Genomic DNA, 21,388 nt, shown 5'->3' with positions numbered 1-21,388 from the left:
CCACCAGTGTGTGAATGTGAGAGTGAATGAATAGTGGCATTGTAAAGTGCTTTGGGTGTCTTGAAAAGCGCTATATAAATCCAATCCATTATTATTATTATTTCTAATATACTCAGACAGTGATACATGTATGATTGAAGAGATGAAGGACTGTAAGCAGCACAGTTAGGACCATGCTCCTGTCTAAGAGAGGTCAGTGGTCGCTGTTATGTAATCCGGCATAACAGCGACAAAGTGCATTCAGTGTAATAAAGACACTGAATGCACTTTGTTACCTTCCACAAACTGCAGAATGATTCCAAGCAGCAGGTCACAGTCAAAGCAGATAGCGGTCAAAGGGGGGGTCTGGCCCCGCCCCTTTAGATCTGGCTAGCCAATAGGAGCTCGCTCTGGATTATCCTGCTGTTATAAAGGATGCTGAGGCTGCAACCGTGTCGCCCACTTGAACTCAAACTAAAGTACCCGTCAGAAACTGATGCAACAAGTGCTCAACTAAGAAGGCGAGAGAACCGCAGCGATGGACCGCTCCAAGCAGAACAAGTACAGCTCAAACGAGAAGAAGGACAACGGGGACGGCGGCTCCGTGCTCAACGGCCACTTTGACGGGATGGTGAAGCGGGCAGCCGGCGGTCCTCAGGCACCGGGAGCTGAATCCGCTCCGCACCGGTCGACCTCCGCTGTGATGGAGAGCTGGAAGGAGGAGCGCACCAGGAGCCTGGAGGACAACGAGATGAGCTTGCCGTCCCTGGCCTCTGCCTACACCACCATCCTGCGGGGTCTCGGGGAGAACCCGCAGCGGCAGGGACTCCTCAAAACCCCCTGGAGGGCTGCCACGGCCATGCAGTTCTTCACTAAAGGCTACCAGGAGAAAATTATCGGTGAGTTGTGTTTTTGTTTTTTGTTTTTTAAATCCACAAAGCCGCTCAGAGGTGCCGGGGATTTGCGCCGCGGTCAACAGGTGTGACAGGAGAAAGAACACGTCCCAAAACTCAGTGCGCAAAGAGCCGAGAGCGCACATGTGCTCCGTCAGGACTCACCAGGGCATCGCAGGGAAATATAGCACAGTTGGTGGTACTTGACTGTTTTAGTGGGGTTTACTTTGTTCCTATTGGTTTTGAAAAAAACAGTCAGGTGATTGAGGTCATCGGCTTCTTTATAGAGTATTTTACCAGGTGCCAATCTGAGTGGGGGGAATTTAAAAATGAGACGAGACCTCTGACAAATACATAATTAAGTAATTACCATCATTTATAAACGGCTTTTATAAACTTCAAGACTTTCCCCTCTCTGCCGGTTTTCGTCATATTTTTGTGAATACATAACGCTAAGCAGATTTAAGTTTGAAAGGCGGATAACAGTGTTATCATGAATTATCATTCATGCGAAAGCAGTAATTGATCTTTTATGTTTTAATTTTAAGCTTTACACAGCAAATCATCGTTTATTGCTTTTCAGATAGAAGTGTGGTAAAAATATATTCAAGTAATTTAAGCGTAAAATAAAGCACATAAGCACAATGCATCTGCCTCACAAGCTGATTATATAATAGAAGCTGGCTCACAGCCATGTAATGTTTAACTGATTAACGCTTGGAGACCACCTCCCCCCTCAAAAAACAAAAAAAAACAAACAAAAACAATAAAAATAAATAAAAGCCCCCCCACAACTGAAACACACTTCGAGGCTTTGCTAGATTTATGTCATGTTTGGTCCAGCTGAGCCGGCTGGCTTGCCTGCTGCTGTGAGGAGGTTTACTGCAGCACGTTGGGTGAACGCGAGAAGGGCTGTGCAGTGTCAGTTCCATATGGGCTTTTTTCTCCATCCTTCAGCGTGTTGGAGTGGCTAGATTTGGGGATCTGCCCCCTCCAGAACTCCATCTGGAGGTAGTTTGGAGGTAGTTTGAGTGTTGGGGTTGTGTGTGTGTGTGCGTGTGTGTTATGAAGCTGTAAAAAGAAGGAATGTAATGGAGAAACATGTGTGGGCACCAGTTGAGACAGTTAATTCATGCTTGTTTTTTTTTAATTTAATGTTAGCCTGACTGAACTCATAGCATGGTTACATCTACCTGAAGCTCTTCTCAGCTCTTCTCAGTTGATGGTATGGACAATGATGGCTTTGCATGCGTTGTTGTTCAGGTGGTGGCGTTGCACCATCTGCCTGCTGATTGGTTGTTGCAGGAGCCTCCCCGTTGACTTACTGAAAATCAGAGAAGACAAAAAACACATGTATTGGAGGTCGCAGCTGGATGTTTGTGGAGAGCTATAGCATTTTGAGAGAAGTATCACACTGTTTGCTCAGTGCGTTTATGTGTTTGTGTGTGCGGGTCATGGGTTCAGCTTTCATCACAACCTGAGCCTAAAATCCTCTTGCTGTCGAGCACATGACGAACACAACCTTAGTAAGGAAAAGTTATGCAGGGATTAAACAGGACTTCTGATCTGTAATGTTTCCCTGGCTGTTATTTAAAGGAAGATGTTTTTCTTTTTAGTGCAAATGTCATGCTTTTAATTCATAAGTAGATGGAGTTTGCACCTAATGTTTTCATTAACCATGAGCCTATTAACGCTCAAATTGGTTTCTACAGAATTGTTAAAACAAAAACAAAAACCCAAAGCATATTTTGTTTTTTGTTTTGTTTTTTGTTTGTTTTTTAATTTATTGTCAGAGAAATAAGTTAGACTCACCAAATGGTTGCATGTTCTTCATGAAAAATGTCTTACAAAACATGAACAAGTGAAAGGAGGCCTTTTAAAATCTAAACCTTAATTTTAAGCATTGTCATCACCGGTCTGTTAGATCTTCCACCACATTTTCAGGCATGCAGTGATAGAAGGATATGGGCTTAAACCACACAGTGTCTGAGTCTGGCAGCTCTGTTGTGTTGAAGGTGCTTTTTGATGACATGGATTGGACTCATTGTAACAAAAAAAAAGAAAAAAAAAAAGGGTCACTGCAAATCAGTCAAACAAGGTTTGAGTAATTCCCTTTATCTTGGTTATGCCTCCATCTGTAGAGTGGTTTACCAGATCATAACTCAGAAGAACACCCAGCTGATTAATAAATAAAGAAAACAACAGTTTTTTTTTATTTGGCAATTTATTAAACAGTTAATGTACAAATTGTTTCTGCTCCAATCTGAATTTATGTATCTGTGTTTAAACCATCTTAATTTTATCATTTTATCTTGAGACAGGACAATCCTCCCTGGATGAGAAAATATTAATTAATGTGAATAATGAATTGTTATGAATGAATGTCACTGCCGATCACCTGCTATTACCATCCTTACAGTGAGGCATGGTGGTGGCAGCATCATCCTATATGAATGCTGGGTGGATGTCCTTTATCTATCTTGTATCCAAACCTACAGCCAATATTAGAATGACCACTTAATGTGACATCAATAGCGTGTGAGCTGTGGGCCACAACATCTTGTGTAAAACTCCTTGTTCTTCTCGTCACTGAAGACAGTTACGTATGAGCCTGGCCGTATCATAGGGCCACTTAGTAAGCTTAAAAAAATTTGGAAATAACCAGAAAGCTTCCTGCATGTGCTGCATGGTGATTGAGAATCTGAGTCATCATCTAATCCTTCTGACTGTTCAGCACAAACTCTTATTTATCTATAACCTGGAGCAGTGAGTTTGTGTCCCCATTATTTGCTTATTTTTTTTGTCATTCACAGCACCATTTCCTGCTTCGCTCAAAACGTGATAACATGTGGCCTCTTCATTCTGCGTGCGTCTTTGTGGTATTCATTCACACACAGGAGGCAGCCCTATTGTAAGCACAGATGATGAGTAACACTGTCATTACCTGATAAATGCCTGGTCTCTCTCTGGCAGCCACAGGGTGTCCAAGCCAACCTTTGTTGGCTTTGCTTAGTTAATGCTGATTATCATTATTTTCCTTCAGGGTGCACACTTGATTATGTCTGAAAGAAATGAAACTTTCCTTGGAACTAGAGGTTCAGAAGCTGTAATGACTGAAATGACCTTAAAGGATGATTGTGCTTCACAGCTCGATCTGAGGACGTTGGTGCAACAAAGTGGATCAGGCAGGTTTTAACCCCTTAGCACTGTGTAGCATTCACACTTTTTCTTACAGTCCTAATTCATTCACACAGTCTTGGTATTTGTAGATCCAGTAAACCTTAAAAATGACTGACTTTAGCTTGTAGAAATTTCCTGGAAATAGTCGCAGTTTTCAGTTTTCTTGGATCTTACAATAATCTAGTCATGCATGATCTGACAGGGTCTCTGAAAACAGCAACTCTGAATACTTTGAATGGTGCCAAATTTAGGGAAAAATTAGTCTTTTCCATATTAGATTTATTCAAAAGTGCATTTTTTGTCTGACGGTAATAAAAGGTTGAAGAAACTGTTGGTTGCTTCGTGTAGCACTTTATTGACTTTGCTGTGTTCCCACACTATTTTAACTTTGCTCTTAATTGCAAAACTTTCAAACACGATTACCGCTTTGTTACCGTGTCGACCTGAAGGCAGCACTCATTCAGGATCTCGTTTGTAGGTCAATACGTCTTGCCTTAGAGACACCACATAGACTTTAGATAGATGGAATTCTTAAAGCCTCCATCCACAGGGTTAAAATATATATCCAGCTTTGCTGATCTCAGTAGAAGTACCTAAAAAGCCAGCAGTACTGCTCATCCCCAGATTAAACCAGAAACCAGTGTTTAAAAGACTGCAAAGCCTGGAAAGCCCTGCTCCTGTGGATGTCTTCTGTCTGTTCTAAAGCTAGAATCATATAGTTCCAGATGGTCACTATAAATTGGGGGGCATGTGGATGTAGAAGGTTTGAAAATTGTTTAAGACCAAAATACACTTCTTAGGTTTCCTATCCCCCCAGATGATGTTTCTAAAAGTCTTGTTTTGTATGAGCAACAGTCCAAAGCTCCACTCCTGAGTTTTGTGTTATAAAACAGAATAAAATAAATAAAACAGAGACTCTTCATATATAAGGGGCTAAAAATGTCTGTTTTTATTTTTACTTGAAGAAGGATTTTAGTGATTTTTAAAAAAAAATATTGGCAGTTTCATGGAACAGAAGCCTGTATAGGCCGTATCCTGCCATTCGCTCAGTGGCAGTTGAGAAAGGCTTCGGCCCTTCAACCCTGAACTGGAAAAATAACAACAAAAATACTGGCAGTTATTGAACTAACCATTGCAACTCTAGTCTATTGGAAAAAGGATTACAAGAATGAATGGTTCAGACATTAAAGTGTGAGCTATAATAATGTTGGTAATCAGGTCAACATTTGAACACTGTGGTTTGCTCTAATTTGTTGTTAGCTTGCTAAAATACAAAAAAAGGTGGTGACAGTAAAAATGATACCATTTATTGTTATGGATGCCCCTCTGTGCATAACAGTATCCTGGTATTAGCAATTAATGCTGCCATAACTTTTAGTATGAATGCATAACATACAGTAACATGACTGAATTAATGAGAAACGGGCTAAACAACCATTCATTTATGTGTTTACGTTGATATTTGAAGTGTCTCTGCTTTGCAGGGGTTGGTGAGATAACCTGACTGTTAATGCCCTGCTGTATGACAGTCACAGCAACGGCTATCAAATCAATCGGAAGCAAGATTTGTCTCGGTAAATGGACTTAAAATGAATACTGAATAAAGCTCAGCCCTAAGCATCATCTGAGGTCAGAGTTGTGATTTGTTCCCACAGCAGACGTCCTTATCTGCAGTCACGACATTGCCCAAAGTCAAAATACAGCCACAAGACTAAATGTACAGTGTGTATGTATTTTGTTAGGGTCAATTTTAATTAGGGGCTACAAAATTGGTAAACATGGTAAGGGAAAAATATGTATCGGTCTTGTCAACCCCACAGGCCTCTCCCTTTATGTGCACAGTGATAAAATAAGCAGCAAAAGCCGAAGCAACAAGTCAGTGTGTTCTGTTGTTTTGGTGACCTCACCCCTCCGTGTTTCGTCCTCTCCCTCTTGCAGATAGCAAGTCAGGAAATTAAAAACTGCTGCGATGAGAGCGAGAAGCGTCTGTGCCGTCACGTTCAAAAGATAAAACAGTTTATTGAACCCCGGCAACCAAAAAATGCAATAAGGCAACCGCATGAAGGAGGATGCAGAGCTGTAATTAGACAGTGGTGTTTGCCAGAGAGAAACACTGAAGTCCATCGTAAAGGGCGTGGCAGCCGAATGGTCAAGGCGAACCCGGCATCCTCCAGCATGGCTGGTTCACTTCAGTCTGTCTGCCCTCAAGAAGAAATAATCCTGCATTGTTTTTGTTTTTTTTATTTTAGTTTTTTAAAATTTAAGCCAAACAACAACAAAAAACCTCTAAATAAGGAACGGCAGAATAGATCAGCATGATCGCAAAAAGTAATCAATCAACCAAACAAGGAATGCTGCAAAAAATTCAGGTATCAGTCAAATTCAGGCAAAAAGACTTTTCCTTTATGTTTAATCTCTCCCATTTTTCTCCTCAGACGTACTGAATGACGCCATCTTCGATGAAGACCACGATGAGATGGTGATAGTCAAAGACATCGACATGTTCTCCATGTGTGAACATCACCTGGTGCCCATCTTTGGCAGGGTAAAAGAAACCACACACACACAGAGCGATTCTGAAAGCGCAAACTTGATGGTGTATGAGGATATTCCATGCATTTCAGGAATTTGGGGCCCGCAGAACAAGCTCAGTAGTCCTTCTAATGAACCTGTTACCAGTGTGCACCATCTTTTATTAGTAAAGCACGTGACTTCATGCTCCCTGAGTTAATGATTACATAAACAGGCCACGAGACACGGCAGGGTTGCTGTGGGCCTCCTTAGCTGAATGCTTAACCTGGTAACTTTCCTATAGCAGAATATGCTACATTCCTGTTTATCGCTGCTATTCATTATAAGCTTCATTACTGGAATCATCATTTTTATACCCATCAAACGGTTCAGTGACCTCTTCATTTTCTAAGGGCGGGAGGAATTAGCATTATCATTAGCACCTTTTCTTTAAAAATGACATCATTAAATGTCATAATTTGTTTAATGACCTGATTTTAAATTATGAAATTCAACATAAATACTTATTTTCTCTAAACAGAATGACACGTGTTATGCTCTCCTCCAACTAGATACAAATGTAATTACATCCATGGGAACAGGACAATGACTAAAGATGCAGGTGACTGCTGGGGCAGAAAGGGAGCTGCAGTCCATGTGATGTGGCTGACATCTCATTGCATCTTTGGACTGCAAAAAGAGACACATAAACAAACACTCTGCTTTACTCACAAGCCACTTCGCTATATATATATTTTCCCATAATTTAGTGCACAAAAAATTGCCACAAACATCAAGCCGTGCAACCAGATGTGTATCTTCAAAAACCATTTCTCTCTGACGTTTGTCTGGACATCAGAGAACACTAGAAGCAATCAGATTAGCTGAGATCTGTTTTCAGCCTCCTCTCTGCCCCTTTGATATCATTACTCTCCACCAACCGGCAGACTGGCCTCGTCCCTCTTTCTGCTTTTCTTCCTCTGCTTCCCTTCTCCCTCCGTCTTCACCTGCAGGTGCATGTCATTTAAAACAATGGAGGCTGGCAGCTGATCTTTTTCCACCGGGTGTAAATGGGTTCTGATGACAGCAGTGAATCACACAAACGCCTCCTCTCGCAGTGTGTTCACTCATGTGCATCAATCCCCCCACCCCTCTTGTCATCATCAGCAGCACTTCCTCTTATCCAGCCCCTCTCTCCGGCTGTCTGTTTGCAGTGTCTCGGTCCTCCACTTCTGCTGGGCAGGTAGTCGCCAGCTGTTCAGTGAATAAGCTGTTTAAAAACATTTGACTGATTTGCAGTCAGCAGAGATGCTATCATGTCAACTCTTCAGAAAACGTTTGAAGAGAAAACACACTGGAACAAATGTGTCCTTTGTTCTTGTATTCAGGCATAATTGCTTCTTCACTGTGATGTGTTTCCTGTGGAAAACAAGCAATCGGGTACTGAGCTTTGGAAAAACCAAAGAACTATGAATTGTGGACAAACAAAGCAGTTTGGTTTGATCAGGACGTTTGGCACTCCAAATATTGTATTTAATAACTTGTGTTATGATCTGCAGCCCTCTTTCACAAAGGTAACATATTCAGTAGTGTCCTAAAAATATGAATGATTACAAAAATTACTTTTATCAGTCAATTCAAGGACTAAATACCTGATTTTATTTTGATACTTCTATATTAAAATGCCATCAGTATACAGTACTGTGCAAAACACTTGAGCCACCCAGAATTTCTTTGATTTTTTTTGTTTAAATCTACAAAAAATGCCAAAAATAACAAGCCTGTTTTTGCACTAACAAAGGGATTCTCAAAGTGCTGCTAGTCTAGCTGCAGCAGGCGAACAGTATATAAAAGTCATGCCTTAAGAAACAGGAACAAACCCTGCAGTGACCTGACCCTTCAGTTCACCCATCTATTGTTTACTTAAGCCTTATCAAAAAAGGTCTTATTAAAAGGGCATGTGTAAAGTAGCCACTCTCGAGGGAGGGAAAGAGGGAGAAAAGACTGCGGTATTGGTTGTGCAGCAGCACAACAGTGAACATCTACAGCCATCTTTTCAGTACTCGAAAGGATCTTATTGCAACAGTTTCATTTTTAAGCAACAGCTTATCATCGTCAATAATCCTAAACACACTGCCGATGCAGTAAAAGCACACCTGGATGGAAAAATACACAATGGAACAATATCTGGCTCTGCAGAGTTTGGACCTCAACATTATTTAACCAGTGTGGGATCATCCTGACTGGGAACAGAGCAAAATGTCACCAACATTTAAATTCACATATCTTTAGAGAAAAATCATTCATCGTGAGAGTGAATGAAATTGTACACAGACAGACGCATGCGCCCAGTTTACCACTTTCTTTTTGTTTTACACCTGTGCATTCAGGTGATTACCTCAGTGCTATAAATAAGATGGACAAAATAAGAAAACACTTCAACACCTACCCGCTAAATTTTCCTCGTATCATAAAATGATTTCATCGGAGCCTGATGCTGAGAACAGCTGCCGGCAGGTTAATCATTTATAAGTGAGAAACCTCCAAATAGTAAATATGCCAAAATATTTAGAACTATGAACAAAATATGGCTATTAAAAGAAAAAGAGTTGGAGTGTTATTGTGTTACACTTAAGCTGTTGTAAACCTCAGGAGGTTTTTTTGTTTGCCTTGCCCCCTCCTCACTCACAGCGTGAGGCCGTAAATCTGACTAACGGGGACAGATAAGTGAAAAAAGCAGCCGCCATGCTCGGCCCGTTTGATGTCGGTCTATCAGGCCGCTGCAGCAGAGAACTAGAAAAAGTAACATCTGAAGGGAAAAGAGATCTCCACACGCATGTTGCCACTGCCCTTTCTCTCGTCTTGTCAAAAAATTGCGTCTGACATTTGAGTGGAGCGTACCAGTGTGTGTGTTGGTGTGTATATGTGTGTGTATGAGAATTGGAGCCTGCAGCCATCGAGCAGTGATTTTCCAGCTCATGACTCTGTCTCTCGCTTCTCTCGTCTTGTCCGCCTGCCTCTTCGGTTTTCGTTGCCGTCCTTTTCCTTTCTGTTGTTCGTATCAACCTGATGTTCACTTCCTACCTAATGTGCGAAACTTGGCAATTAGTGTACACCTGTGGCTTTATTCCGTTTTATCTTTAAACTATTACTCCTGATGGCAAAGCTTTTAACTAACTCCAGTTTGCTGGGCGGGGTGGATGCATTTCTTGAGCTGTCAGTGAAGAAAGATGTAATATGTCTGACCAGAGATCCAGTAGGGTTGGAAGGTGTGTGTACAGCAGGGCCATGTTCTTGGATTAAAACACTGGTTTCTGCTTATCCATCGATCAGAGTTGGAGCTTCAAACACCAGTGTGATGAGAAAACAAAGAAAGATGAAAAAGAGAAGCCCTTGTTGAGGTTGAGGCTAAGAACAAATTAAAATACAACTTCACCTACTTCCAAGCTGCATGGAGAAGAAGATGAATCTGAGAAAGGTTGACGCTTCAGGAACACTTGTAGCAAAAGGAACAGCTTTATTACATGATCAGCGCAACCAGCAGCCTGTGAGGCCCATCAGAGTCAAGATAAAGGTTTCTGCTAAGAATAACGTGGCCACACTTGTTTTAGTTGTGCAACTGAATCTTTATTTATTGGAGTATCAGAAAGAATTGTGTCATGAAAGCACGGCTAATAAGAAAATGGGGAGGGTCAGTATCCTGTACAGTCAGTTCAATTTTACTTATTCAACATCAAATCACAACAATAGTCACCTCTAGATGTTTTATATTGTAAGGTCACTACAATTATACAGAAAAAACTCCAACAAACACACAACTTTGTATGAGCAAGCATTTGGCAACAGCGGGGAGGAAAAACTCCCTTTTAACAGGAAGAAACCAGGGAGGGGCAGACATCTGCTGTGAGCCCAGCAGCTACTTGGTGATGAGTTTTGAGAAACTCTGATTATGTTACGAGAAGCTGAAGATTAGATTTGAACGTAGTCAAATTAGTATGTGAAACGATCAGAACTGAGGCTAATGAGGTCGAGAGCTTTAGCTATACTGGCTGACACGTTCAGCAACAGCTGTCCCGCCGTGCAGCGTTGAGCTGAGCTGGGATCAGTAACACCTCAGTTCATAATTACACCATTAGTGAGTTGCATCATAAGCCAGAATGAGAGCAGGGTTAACCTTGAGCTTGTCACTTTCTGCAGGTTCACATTGGATACCTCCCAAACAAGAGAGTTCTGGGCCTCAGCAAGCTAGCCAGGTAAGTACATTTACTCTATTGTCATAACTGTCACATTATCTGTGTGTGTGTGTGTGTGTGTTTAAGCTGATTATTAAAACTTGTGTGTGTACTACCCACTGACCCCAATACCCTCAGGCTTACAGGCTAACACCCCTTACTAACGCAGTACTGGAGAGTCACTGCGATGGCAGCAGCTACACCATTCACTTAGAGCATCTCTAAGTGAAATCCCTACAAGTGGAATCAGTAAACTACACTTTCAGATTAAGTTTTAAGATTATCTCAAGAGAATATAGTTATTTTTCTGTTATGGAGAACATCACAATGTTGTTGTTTTTTCCCTAACAAAATAATTAAAATAATAAAAAATATACTGACATAAAAGTGACAGCTCTTGATATTCATGATTGCGGTCTTAAGGTTTCTTTATAAAGTTTGGCTTTGTTTTCAGGCAGATCGCCAGTGAAGCTTCACATCATTATACACGAGTTTTTAAGACAGATGCCAGTACTGATATTTAGTAATTATGACTTGTTTTTTCTGTTTCTGCTGTCTCCTCTGTACTTTTTAAATTTTCATTTATCTGCTTTTACAAATGCCAATACCAGTATATCAGCAAATGGCTAATATATAATCAGCCTGCTGATATAGTTCAAATTTGGTTAACAAACATTCAGACCTGCAAAGAATAACCTTTAAAATACTGCCTTGCGCTTTGTTCCATCCAATGTTATTTTATTATAATTTTGTTATTCCTTTATTACACATGTCAGAGAGTCATCAAATTTGCTTCACAGTCATGATCAAATGATTAAAAATGATTATAAAGTGTATTTATACAGATACAGACCCTTTTGCACCTTTAAAACAAAGCACATTGTGTCCATTATCACATTATCTTTAGGTGAAAAGAAAAACAGCCAGGCAATCGTTTTGTCATCATTACTCACTTCTCTCAGTGGATAGTGAGCCCAAACCAGCTAAAGCCTCGAGAACACTCGGGAAGACTTGTTCGCATCACATTTGATGTCAGGATAAGAAAGCCTGCACTTTCTAAATGACTCCTGGACCTACAACAACCACCAAACAAGTTCACATCATTTAAGGAATAAAATAATGATCTCTTGGTGCTGTCAACCATCAAAGTCTTCTCTGCATCACTAAATGTAAGCAGGCTGTTTGCTTAAAATTTCCAGTTGCATTGAAGCCTCCAATAAGATTTTAGCTACACCACCATCTCCCTTTAAAAAAAGTGGGTTATCTCCTGCATGCTGCCTGCCTGTTTGTTCTTGTGACATTTCCCTGAAGGTGATTTGGGTCGAGTTTGTCCAAAGTGGTTTTGCTCACCGAAAAGAGCAACAGGTTGAAGGGGAAGACCGGGTGGATTCTGCACATCTACAAGAGCTGCGTCTGCTTCTAAAATTACTGAATGGAGCTGGTTTATTGTGTATGTCCATTCAAATGACAGGAGGGGGCGTATGCTAAGATTAATAAGTCTTGGTAACTGATCATTTTTCTAGCCCCAGTCAGTTCAGGTTTAAAAAAATACAAATGTATATTATTATATGCTCATTGTAGATAGTAGTTGGTACTAGTTTATTAAAAGGACCAAGGATTACATGCTTTAAATAATGGTATTATTGAGGATTTTTTAATACTGTAGACAACACATTAGTTGAAAAAAAATGCTCGGTTGCCAGGATGTGGCGATTCCTTTCTAGAATAGCATTTTGCTTGTCTATTTAGTGAAGTTATTCTGAGTGAAAAGTAACCAAAATCAGTTGACAGAGTCCTTCTTTCATTTAGATTTTCATAAAAAAACACATTTTTTGTGTCTTCCTTCCTATATTCATGAGTCAGCCCTAAATGTTTATTTATTTTTACCGTTTTAATCTTTGCTGCTAAAACTCACTGCTCTCATATTTCCCCTGAGGCTGTGTTAATGCTTTCCCTCTCCTCCTCAGGATTGTTGAGATCTACAGCCGTCGACTACAAGGTAATAAATAAACTCCTGTCAACGTGCAGTTTTTGTGTGCTTGTACTTTGATTTTTACTAGCTTTATTTCACTTTTATTTTACATCTCACAGGGAAATATTCTGTTGGTTTACTGCATTTGATCTGACAGGAAGGGCTGGATGTAAAAATGTGTGTGACCATCCATCTTTTCCCAAATATAAAGTCAAGCCCTACAGGGTCAAGTACAGAAAGCACAGTAAAGCAGGTTATGGTTTTGGGTGAGCCTTCAATGTTTGAGTTTGAGTTTTTTAAAAAAATGATTTTCCATTAAAAACAACAAAAATTGAGTTGTTTTTTTCTTCTTCGAGTAACCACTTCAGCACCGCTGTGCGAGATATTGATTTGACCCAAAATGGTAAAAAATATCAAACATTTTGCATGAAAACAAAGACCAACTCATAAATACTCAAGTTTATGTGTTGTCCCTTTTGAGAGCCCTGACACTTTGATTAAATAAAAAAAAAAAAACTACCTGACGGTGTGTAATGTAATTAAAGCTTTATTAGCTCCATCTGCGGCGATGTATACACAACGATGTAGCCACATTAAAGCTCACGAACACAGTAAATGATCATTTGTTAGCAGAGGTCCTGTGAGGACTGAATACTTCTACCAGCACTGCCCTTGATCCCTGACTGTTTGCTCTGGCCGTACGTCTGTTTGTACTCTCTGTCCACAGTTCAGGAGAGGTTGACCAAACAAATCGCTGTAGCTATTACAGAGGCACTGCAGCCCACTGGGGTCGGAGTTGTCATCGAGGCAACGTACGTACATGAACCAACAAGTGAAATGACCTTTTACTTTTAAAATGTATTATCTTGTGTTCCTTTCCCTTGCTTTCTCCATTCGTCTTCTTTTCTCTGCCCAGCTGTAAAGGTTTGTTGTCACTGCATGAACTTTTCAGGGGAAATAAATGTAATGTGAGAAATCTGCATTTCCAGAAGGAACCAGGATCTGTATTAAAACATGGCTTATTACCACTTAAGAGTTCTTAAATGATAATGTTGTCATGGTATATGCATTAAAGTATTTTGAAACCCTTTATGAATTGTCACATGGACAGGAAGTTAGAGTTAGGGTTGGAAAAGGTCAGGAACTTTAAACAAACACTTTGGTGTTAATTGCATGAACCATCTGTCTGTTACAGTGTAGCAGGATGACCTTCAACAAACATCAGGAAACACTGCCAAGGAAAAACAGTACAAGAGACTTTGAAAGCCACTAAGGAGTCAGTGTTGTTAGCTAGTTCCACACTACGATTATTGGCAAATCTCACAAAGATCCCCCTACAGTGCAAAGTTAACAGTTATATATGAGATAACCAGAATACGACCAGCTGATAATCAAAATGTGATGCAGACAAGTTGCACTCTTCGGTACAGACTGGCTCAGATTGATTCCAACATGATGGCAATTATTTGCAAAACTTTCTCAGTCTAACTGAGAGGGACCTCAAGTCAGACCACAACTGTTTAGAGATTATTTCGGTTTCGGTTTCCTCCCAACAGGTGACCTGAGAAATCAAAAATTGCTTGCTGAATGTGAAATTCTTCACCTTCAATGATATTGTCGCAAATTCTTGGACAAATTTCCAGGTTCTAACCATTTAAAAACATTTCAGTTGCTCTGTGACTAAATGACTTGGTCTTTGCAATTGTCTCTTTTTTTGAATCGAATCTTTTTATCTTTCCTGTCTTCCTCTTTGCAGTCACATGTGTATGGTGATGCGAGGCGTTCAGAAGATGAACAGTAAAACTGTCACCAGCACCATGCTGGGGAACTTTAGAGAGGATCCAAAAACCCGCGACGAGTTTCTAAGGCTCATCAAAAGTTGAGGGGGATGAAGCTACTCGTCTTCCTCCTGTTGCCTGGGGTTACCTCCAACCTACATGAACCAGCTGCCGTGCTACCTGCGTGTGTGTGTGTTTGTACGAGTGTGTGCATGTGTTTGTTTCCATCTCACCAAAGGCAGAGGCGAGTGTTTTCTGTGTTATTGTGCTCATCGGATAAAGTGAATTGTTACCTCTGTGATTTTAGTGCGAGGCCACTGGTTTACACGTTGTTTGCTTTTAGACGACGGGACAGACTTTGAGCCCTTTTGTGTTGTGTGTGTGTGCTCGTCGTTCAAATATCAGTCACAGGCCTCGAGGAAAAATGGAAGGACAGTTTATGGAGAGAATTCCATCCCTGTAAAAGTAACCGGTCCTTTTAACTCCTCAGGATACTCACTGACACAAGTAAATAACACAAAGACAAAAACAAACTAACAGCATAAATATTTCCACCAGTATTTCCTTAATTATCTGTAATTTTGACACTAAGCGGTTCAGATTTTGTTGACTGAAAGCCATAAAAAACAAAACAAAAATACTTTTAGGTTTGAAAAACTAAGGAATCAGAATCCAAAGAATGTCTTCACTAAAAGCGGTGCCTATGTTAAGTCAGTAGATTCACAGAGAACATCAAGCAACACTTGGCAGCTAACCCTGACCAAAGTGCATTAGAAAAACATCAAATATTTCCATTACAGTCTAACAGTCCAGAGGAGTCTGTGTCACTACAAGCCCTTTTTAAATTAACGGCTTCATCTGTCTATTAATGTGGTAGCACTTGGTCAAACGTGCAAACTCAGATACTTGTAGCCAATGTTCCCTCTAATTTTTCATGTGTCTGAGCGAACACACAATCTCCCTGAGCAGTCCCTCACCACTGTGAGCAACATTAGACGTGTGCACTGTGGTCACGCCAGCATCGAATCCATCCAAAATAATCAAATTACAGCATTTACATTTATGTTAGACGACTTTTAATTAAGTGCTTTAGCCCACTTACAATGAAAATTTAAAAAAAATCTTGTTCATGACCTGTGTAGTATGTCAACACTATTGGAAGTAAAAATAACCTGAACTCCAATTTTGAAAACACAACTTTCTTTTGTTTTCTGACTTGTATTACGAGTATGAGTCTGTGGTCTGGGAGAGAGTCCTGTAACTCTGTCTGCAAAATGCAGTATATAATGTTGGGCAATTAATTATATAGTTACTTCTTCAAAAAAGTAACTTTTGTAAACAAAGTTTTTTGCAGCTGTTTACCTAAAAATGCAGCCAAGGCAGTTTTTTAAATAAACATTTTAAAATATTTACAGAACAATCAGCTGTTCTGCATCAAATTTGATGCCACACAAATTATGTGTGCCACTCCAAAAAATAATTTCTGTCCACTATGAGATAAAGGAGAACATCACAAGCCTGATACCTGCAGGCCTGACAACAGCAGATGTATCACTCCTGTAACACCTGTAACATTCAGCAGTCACCTCATTGTTCTGACACACACAACCTATTGACTACACTACACACTAAGTACACAAGGTTTGCGCTAAACGTTGCAAAGCTCTCACATCTCAAAACACCGCTGTCACTCAAACTTCCCCCCTCCTAAACAACTAGATGCCATGTTGCCATATCATTTTTTGATTGGTCCACATAGTACATTTTTCCACCAATAGGAAAGGCTGAAGGTGGTGGGGAGGGGGGGAGTTGTTTTTGCTCACAGGCGGAGAGTGCTTTTGAGCGTTTTCCTTATAAAACGCTGTTTTTACCGTTTCTTCCCGCAGTAAATATAAACAACAATAGTATTCAGGAAAAAAAAACAAACATTGCAGATATTTTTTATCACAACTCTGGTTTTACGTGGCCTATCAACACAATTTAAAAACTGGTATAAAGTCCACATTTTATCCGTCAATTGTTCCGTCTGTCCTGCTCACATCTCCAATGGTTGTACACGTTGTCATTAACATGGCTTCACTCCACATCAGCCACGGCGCTTTGCTAGCTAAAACACTGGTGTCGGCACATAAGGACGCTGTCATAGCCTGTCAATGACGTTGATTAGCTGTGTATATACGAATGTGAATGCATTATTGGCTGGACTATGGGATAAGGTGGCATCGTTCTAATCCTATACGGGAGCAGCCAGTCACTTATTGACTAACACTGCAAAACAGAATTGTTAACGTATTTATTTTAATTTCAATTCAGGTTAGATTTTTTTTTTTGTGCACAACGCAGATTTTCTGTGCGCAGAGACCGTGCCAGCAGTGCGCAATTGCGCACACGCGCAGCTTAGAGGGAACATTGCTTGTAGCAATGTAGTCTGGACATTTTACTTCTCACTGCTGTTGTGACCTCAAATAGTTTTCGCTATTGTCTGTCTACTTTTTCCTCAGTAAGTAGATAAACCTGATTTTGTGGCCATTCCTCTCAACAGATTGGTGCTAAAGGTAGAATTATCTCATTAACTAGTCATTTGTTTGATCCAGTAATGGTTCAACACGGGTTTCAGAGCTGTGTGCCTGAGACAACCATATTTAGGATTTCCCCTCCTTTTGACATCATACAGAGCCAATGGTAGAAAAAAGGGCCTGAAGCCAATCATTTAGAGCAACCTATGTCCTGAGCTTGTACATACAGTGAAAATGGCCGTGTTTAATGTAAGTGTCCACCATTCGAACAATATATATGACATAAAATAAGGCCAAGTGTAACAGGTTCAGTGCAAAGCTTTGAAGGCCATTGGTCAAAACATCCAAAAAACCAACAACCTCTCAGCATATTATAATTCAAGTGGTCTGAACCTTCTCTGGGCTCTCTTTTCAGGCTTCATAAAGTCTTTATAAACTAAACCTGCTGACGTCTGTGAAGGTTCTCAGTCATCCAGGTCATCGTAGTCAAAGGAGCTTGCAAAGAAAAGCGTCTGGACTTCTTTAAGTTGCTTGAAAGCAAACCTGCTGACTAATTTTTAATATAATGTTTTTACATATATTAATGTATCTCCCAAGTTTTAGTGTCACTCTGAACTCTGGGGCCTTTCCAACTACATTTATTTGAACCCCCCCCCCCCCCCCCCCCAAAAAAAAAAAAAAGTCGTAGAAAACGTAATTACAAACAGCTGTAGCCCTGGATAAGATTTTTTGTGTCATTGGTTCATGCATTTGAGCTTTAAACATACTGTTTGGCACTTTAACACTGTGTCACTCTTTAAACACCTCATTTCTAAAATTTGCTGTCACAACTTTTTAGCCCTTCAGTCTGTTATTTTATTATTATTTTTTTTATTAATTTACAACTCAAATTTAAATTAGAGTCTTTACCATGACGTATGTATTATTATTATTATTATTGACATTATTGTTGTTGTTGTATTAACATAATTTTAATATCAAATTGCGTGGACTCATCAATGGAAACATTCAGACTGCATCTTTACATTACACCAGTGTTCTGAGTTTTATTTGATTTTTTTCGTTGTCATTTGTTTTAAGGTCCTTTGCAAGGGCCTGCCTTCATGTGCCAACTTGCTTCTCACAACAAAACCAATCTTTATCAACCAAACTGGAATTTGTCATTTCCATGAGAGGCAAATGAAGTGTGTGTGTGTGTGTGTGAGTTAGTGCGTTTGTTTGTGCATACAGTTTGCATCCCAGCAGATGAACAGTATGGTGACAGGTGTGTGTGCTGTTCATACTTTTACATTTCAATGCATCACAATTGTCCCCAGACAGATTTTGGGAGGTTTTAACTTGTGACGTGCAACATGATGACTGGATATGTGCGTGTGTGTGTGTGTGTGTGTGTGTGTGTGTGTGTGTGTGTGTGTTGGAGTGAAGATGGGCGGTAACAAACAGCTCTGATGTTGTTTTTCTGGCCTTGTCGAGAAGGAAAGCCTGTTCATTGGCCCCTTCGCCATCATTGTCGCATCATGTACTGTGTTCACGTTGAAGACTTTTTAATCAAAGAAAATAAACCTCTGTGTGACAGCAGCGCCCATGTCTTTATTCACAGCACACACATAAGTTTACATGTAAGTTTATTTCCTTTAAAGCTTTCCGTAAATTCATGCAACATTAGCAGACAAGGAAAATGTTTGACTTTGGAAGTTTCGTGTTCATGCACCACTTGCTTTTTAAGTAGCTATGAACAATATTTTACTATGTAAAGTACAAAAGCTACAAAAAGTTTAATATTCAATTTCACAAAGACATTCGCTTCATGACGCTACAATAGCACAGGGAAACAACCCCCTATGAGTGAGTACTTGGTGACAGTGGGAAGGAAAAACTCCATTTTAACAGGAAGAAATCTCCAGTAGAAACAAGCTCAGGGAGGGGCAGCCATCTGCCTTGACTGATTGGTGGTGAGGAGAGGGCGAAGGACTAAAGCAGCTAATAAAATCAATTTATCCTAAGTACAGATTTGTTTGGTGTGTTGTGATTATGTATATTAATTAGCTCCCTTTCTGTGTGTCTTCCTGAGTGCTTGCATATTGTAAAAATGTAATTTTAATGGTGGTATATAAATATACTTTAATATTGATGTTCTGTGGATATAAAATGGATGTTTTTTATACTGTGCTTTTATAAGGAGTTACAGGTGCATAAATGCTATAGATTTTTCGTCCTTTGGTAGGTGGTTGCTAGTAACCACCAATCACTATAATATGTAATCTAAATAAAAGCTTAACATGTCCCTGTGTGCCAAGTTTGGCTGCACCTGTCTTGTTTGTGTAGGAGGGCAGATAGAGATTTTGTGTATTAGTAGGATTAACAGGGTATGTATCACAGGCTTTTAAGATTGCTGTAATTAAACCAGTCCTTAAAAAGCCCTCAGTCTATTCAGCTGTCTCAGCTAAATAGAGACTGATTACCAATCTTACCTTTAGTTCAAGAATTGTTTAAAAAGTCATTGTAAATCAAGAAAAAGATCGTATCCATCTGATAGATTCAAAAGTCAGTCATAAAGTTCTGTGCTAGGACACACAGACAGAACTTCATGACTGTACTGGTGACATAAGACCTTCTTATTCTATACGAGCTTACTTCGCCAATATTGTTAGAAAACACTGCATACGTTTTCATTACTTTGTAGATGATACCCATTTATGTTTATCTATGACGCCAGATGGCACAAATCAAATAGCCAAACTACAGGCATGTTGTACATAATAAATTATTTGATGAACTGTAATTTTCTGCCCTGAAATTCAGACAAAACTGCCCTTCACTGTAATTGTTATCAAAACCTCAGAAACATGGTGTGTAACCAGTTATTACCTCAGACTATGGATATGTTGTTTTAAGTGCATGTGAAACAAATATGTCAGACTTCCCTAGAATTTTGATTAGTAACAAAATGTTAAAATACACAAGTAAATAAATGTACAATTACAAGAAAACACTTATTAAAACAATGTAGGCATGTGTGAGGAAGTTTGATATTGTTTCCATCCATCCATCATCTTCCGCTTATCCGGAACCGGGTTGCGGGAGCAGCAGCCTAAGCAGAGAAGCCCAGACCTCCCTCTCCCCAGCCAACTCCTCCAGCTTGTCTGGGGCAACACCAAGGTGTTCCCAGGCCAGCCCCAGCATTTCCTGGGTCTGCCCGGGGCCTCCTCCCGGTGGGAAGGACATGCCTGGAACACCTCGCCCAGGAAGAATCCTTGTCAGATGCCCGAACCACCTCAACTGCCTCCTTTCAATGTGGAGGTGGAGCTGCATAGTCCTGTGCAGTAAGACCAAAGATTCAGACTAGCATCCACATTTCATTAGCTGCTGTCACATTTCTCTGTCCTTTAATACTACACGAGGTTTGGTATTACAGGGTGAAGCATCACTGACTGAAAAAAAGAGAAAAGAAACTGTTGATTAGAACTATTGTTTAACTGAAGACAACAACTGTGGTGGTTGTGGGCATACTCAGTCTTGCTCATGACATACTGTGTAGGTGTGGCTTTTAGTAGGCTTGGCCAAAACAAAAAGTGATACTTGGATACTAATTAATGCTAAAAATGATTACTGGATTAAATAGTCATTTGTAACAATATCGATACCAACTTCAATGTCTTTGTTTTTCTTGGTGGAGACCAAAACAGACAGAAAAGAGAATGAACTCGGTTCATCGTGTGGACACAAATATGACTCTGAATGTACAGTGATGCTTCCTAATAACTGCACCCTGTGTAAATAACCGACTGTTTGCTAAAAAGTTCAGTGTAGGTAAATGCTGCATGAACTGCAGGTCATTCCAGTGGAGTTACTGCAGTGTTTGGTGAAGAGTTTAACTTACAGACATGGACGCACAATGTCAACCTTTGCAGGATAACAGGGTCCAAAACATGGACCTATGCAACTGTAGCTTATCAGCTATTTTGTGCATCCATTTTATCGTGCTGTGCTGCTCTTCCACGAAACATTTGCACAGTTATCGGGTTAAACCTTTGGCACTGATATATCTTTAAATTAAAATGAACTTGTTTTCCTGACCAAGGTAAGCCGACAAGTTAGCTTAGCTTTGCTTTTTTTTCTTCATCATTTTTAATTCAGCAATGGGGCTTTCTGTCCTGCTCGTTGTGTCCTTGGACAAGACACTTTACCCTACCGCCTACTGGTGTTGGCCAGAGGGGCCGATGGCGCGATATGGCAGCCTCGCTTCTGTCAGTCTGCCCCAGCTGTGGCTACAACTGTAGCTTGCCTCCACCAGTGTGTGAATGTGAGAGTGAATGAATAGTGGCAT

At 40.2% G+C, this 21,388-nt stretch overlaps 2 protein-coding genes across 4 annotated transcripts in view; both read left to right on the top strand.

Annotated features, from left to right (window-relative positions):
- The window catches only part of wdhd1 (WD repeat and HMG-box DNA binding protein 1), a 51,740-nt gene extending 30,352 nt beyond the window's left edge, over nt 1–21,388 (top strand). For both annotated transcript variants that reach the window (XM_085158278.1, XM_085158270.1), the window contains exon 27: nt 21,276–21,388. The gene's annotated coding sequence lies outside the window, so the exon portion shown is untranslated. The remainder of the gene's footprint in view (nt 1–21,275) is intronic.
- Nucleotides 418–18,639, top strand: gch1 (GTP cyclohydrolase 1). Of its 2 annotated transcripts, XR_014873916.1 has the most exons (7): nt 418–878; nt 6,488–6,597; nt 10,761–10,816; nt 12,763–12,794; nt 13,495–13,579; nt 14,524–18,452; nt 18,487–18,639. XR_014873916.1 is itself a non-coding variant. In XM_085158287.1 (6 exons), the coding sequence occupies exons 1-6, from the start codon at nt 518–520 to the stop codon at nt 14,648–14,650; spliced, it is 771 nt and encodes a 256-aa protein (XP_085014413.1). In that variant the 5' UTR covers nt 418–517; the 3' UTR covers nt 14,651–18,639. The 2 variants fall into 2 exon arrangements, 1 of the variants encoding a protein (XP_085014413.1); XM_085158287.1 differs by having other exon boundaries at nt 14,524–18,639.

This window comes from Neolamprologus multifasciatus, chromosome 1, assembly GCF_963576455.1.
Source record: "Neolamprologus multifasciatus chromosome 1, fNeoMul1.2, whole genome shotgun sequence".
NCBI classification, from domain to species: domain Eukaryota; kingdom Metazoa; phylum Chordata; class Actinopteri; order Cichliformes; family Cichlidae; genus Neolamprologus; species Neolamprologus multifasciatus.
The sequence above is the reverse complement of the archived record's forward strand: the minus strand, read 5'-3'. Positions and strand labels throughout refer to the sequence as shown.

Bases quoted from the DNA above. Each gene is read 5' to 3' on its own strand.
- gch1 (XM_085158287.1), top strand. From the start codon at position 518: ATGGACCGCTCCAAGCAGAACAAGTACAGCTCAAACGAGAAGAAGGAC. The intron at 10,817-12,762 runs GTAAGTACATTT...TCTCCTCCTCAG, and splicing joins GGCCTCAGCAAGCTAGCCAG to GATTGTTGAGATCTACAGCC. The intron at 12,795-13,494 runs GTAATAAATAAA...CTCTGTCCACAG, and splicing joins CTACAGCCGTCGACTACAAG to TTCAGGAGAGGTTGACCAAA.